This window comes from Tupaia chinensis, unplaced genomic scaffold (genome assembly GCF_000334495.1).
Source record: "Tupaia chinensis unplaced genomic scaffold, TupChi_1.0 Scaffold000384_1, whole genome shotgun sequence".
Classification (NCBI taxonomy): Eukaryota; Metazoa; Chordata; class Mammalia; order Scandentia; family Tupaiidae; genus Tupaia; species Tupaia belangeri.
In genome coordinates this window covers 1,425,184-1,428,334 of record NW_006159886.1, presented here as the reverse complement: position 1 = coordinate 1,428,334, position 3,151 = coordinate 1,425,184, and the positions used below count along the sequence as shown (strand labels likewise).

Here is a 3,151-nt window from a genome sequence, read left to right as displayed (position 1 = left end):
CGAGGTGGAGGCTCTGGACGCGAGCCTCGAGGACCTGCTCACCAGGGTGGACGAGTTCGTGGGCATGCTGGACATGCTTCGCGGGGACTCGTCCCACGTCGTCAGCGAGGGCGTGCCGCGCATCTACGCCAAGGCCGCCGAGATGAGGCGGATCTACGGCAGGATCGACAAGCTCGAGGCCTTCGTGAGGATGGTCGGCGGCAGCGTGGCCAGGATGGAGGAGCAGGTCACCCGGGCCGAGGCCGAGCTGGGGACCTTCCCCAGGGCGTTCAAAAAACTCCTGCACACCATGAACGTGCCCTCCTTCTTTCACAAGGCGTCTCCCTCGAGGCCGCAGCAAGCCGGCTACGAACCTCCCACCCTCTTTCGGACCGAAGACCACTTCCCTGGTTGCAATGAAAGACCTCAGATCTGAGTCTGCCCGACCACCACTGCAGGACCCTGTATGAGAGTCTTATCTCGTGCTAATTAAGCTGGTTAAACATTCTGTTCAGAGACATAAACGATGTTGGAGCATAGAATTTTAAAGTTTATTTTCTGCAGCTCTGCTTCTCAGTAAATTCAGTATCCGTGTAGAATGTATAGATTTTCTGTCTTCCAGTTCTAATCTGATGGGGAGGATGGGGAAGCAAAATGAATGGTCAGTGCATTGTGGCCGAACTGTTATTTTTACAGATTTTTCAACTCAACTAACAGTATTACTTTTCCAAGTTTTACAGATTTATAGAATCGTTAAAAAACAAACAAAACAAAAAAAAACCCTACTGAGCCATGAAGGCCTTGTTATTCAATCCTAGTAGGCAGTTTTCTACAACCTTCTTTTTAGAGTAGATGGTACACTCTGCATACCATGGATAGTAAACTGGAAAAAATTATAGTTTCTGAGAAAAATATATTGTTTTTTTTTTTCAACTAACTTTGAAGTTGTATTTGAAACTATGACCTCACTTAGTTTGTCATTAGCAAACATGTCTCTATGGTTTCCAATGTTTGGTTTATAATTTAAATATTAATAAAATTAAACTTTTATTGGAAAAGCTTTCCTTCTGAAAAGAACTTTACATAGTTCCTTTTCTGTTTGAAAATAGACAGTGTTGCTTATATAATTTATAGTGGAATAAAGAAAAGTGGCTGGGGGGACCAGCAGTTAGCAGAATGGCTATGTTGCTGTACTCCTATGTAGTCAACCATGGTTCGAGTCCTGTACCCGGTGGTTTAACCACATACTGGGTGCATGTGAGTGCATGTGTGCATGCGTGCATGCGTGCTTTCTGGTTCTCTTTTTCTGGTGAGCACACATGCCCTATAGCAAAAAAAAAAAAAAAAAAAACCTCTCCAAAACAACAACAACAAAAATGTGGCTTGGGAATATGTGCTGTCTTTAGAAAGCAAAGGTGAAAAACTAACCGTAGCTACTGTTTTACAGCATTGTATATTGTCCCTTCCAAATGAGTAGTTTAATCATTTACATGAGTGAATAGGATTAGGATTTTTTTCTTCACCCTGGTAAGATCGAAGATTTGAAGATTCTTTGCAGATAATAGCAAGCTTTGATCTAAATTTTAATTTATTTTATAAGGAGGCCCTCCTAGGTATTAGACTCCAAATAAACATACAGCTTAGGTTGATTTTGAGTCATAACACATCTTTGAGGTTAATAGAGTAGATCTAGCCTTAATTTTAAATGTGTATTGTGGAAACTCTTATGTAATCTCATCCTAAGCTTTCTTGGACCTTCTATGTCATACGTTTACATTTTTTATGCATGTAACTCACTGATAACAAATTAAGGAACTCCTGGATTTAGAAACTGAAAGAACAAGTAACCTATTATTAACTTTTTTTTTTTTTTTTTGGAGAGGTTTTTCGCTATAGGGCGCATGCGCTCGCCAGATAGAGAGAGACATAGAGACAGAAGCGAGAAACCACCCCCCCCCCCAGGGGAGATGGTCATGCCGCAATCCCTTCTCCATTCTCCTCTCGGGATCTTGGGCACGCACGCACGCACACGCACCTGGCGTGAGTTTTAAGCCACCGGGTCCAGGATGCAAACTGTGGTCGACTACGTGGGAGTCCAGCGACATAGCCATTACGCTAACTGCTGGTTCCCTATTTTTAACTTTTTAAAATTCAGGTTTTTGCCATAGGGCACATGAGCTAGTGGGAGAGACAGTGAGAGGGAAAGTGAAAAAAATCATCCTTGTGGGGAGGAACGGCCATGCTGTAATCCTTTCTCCTCTTGAGATTTTGGCATGTATGCACATGCACCTGGCATGATTTTCAAGATGCGGGATCCGAGACTTGAACTAACATCAGCTATGTGGAAATCTAGTTCCTTAACCACCATGCCACTGTGCTGCCCCGTTCTACATTTAATATTCAGCAACTACTGCTGTAATTCGTTCGTTCCTATGATATAGTGGCTGAGTATGAAAATTGCTTTTTTTTTTAAATTAAGGTTTCTGTCACAGGGCTTGTGTATGTGCAGAGGGAGAGACAGAGACAGAAGCAGAGAGACTGAAAGTAGTGAGAAATCATCATCCAGGGGCATGGCCCCACTGCAGTCCCTTCTCTTCCATTTTCCTCTTGAGATTTTGGGCATGCATGCACATGCACCCAGCGTGATTTTCAAGCCAGGTAGGTCCAAGACTTAAACCACGACTGGCCATGTGGAAATTTAGTGCCTTAACCACTACACCACCTGCTGGCCACCAAAATTGCTTCTTTAACTAACATCTGTTTTTGTGCTTAACTTCTGGAGCACATATACTAAAATTAGAACCATACAGAGAAGATCAGCATGGCCTCTGCTCAAGGATGACATGTAAATAGTGTTTGTGTTGCTAACGTTTTAATGTAAGATTAATACTCAACTATAATAATTAGGAAAGGTTTTGAAAAAGAATAATTTAAAAGCCGAGATTTGGGAACCAGCAGTTAGCGTAATGGCTGTCGCTGGACTCCCACGTAGTTGACCGAGGTTTGCGTCCCGGACCCGGTGGCTTGAAACTCACACCAGGCACGTGTGCGTGTGTGCCCAAGATCCCGAGAGGAGAATGGAGGAGAAGGGATTGCGGCGTGACCATCCCCCCTGGGGGGGTGATTTCTTGCTTTCTGTCTCTATGTCTCTGTCTGTCTGGCGAGCGCACAC

The 3,151-nt window shown here is 43.7% G+C and overlaps 1 protein-coding gene and 1 non-coding gene across 2 annotated transcripts; both read left to right on the top strand.

Moving 5' to 3' along the window:
• On the top strand, positions 1-532 carry BLOC1S4 (biogenesis of lysosomal organelles complex 1 subunit 4; the record flags this gene model as incomplete). Its single annotated transcript, XM_014589835.1, is given in 1 exon segment — positions 1-532. A coding segment is annotated over 1 exon segment (415 nt), but the record flags the coding sequence as incomplete, so codon positions are not given.
• A 2,212-nt stretch (positions 533-2,744) lies between these two features.
• Positions 2,745-2,853, top strand: LOC114008765 (U6 spliceosomal RNA). The gene has a single exon (XR_003550264.1). It is a non-coding gene; the product is annotated as a U6 spliceosomal RNA (small nuclear RNA).
• The last annotated feature ends 298 nt before the right edge of the window (positions 2,854-3,151 follow it).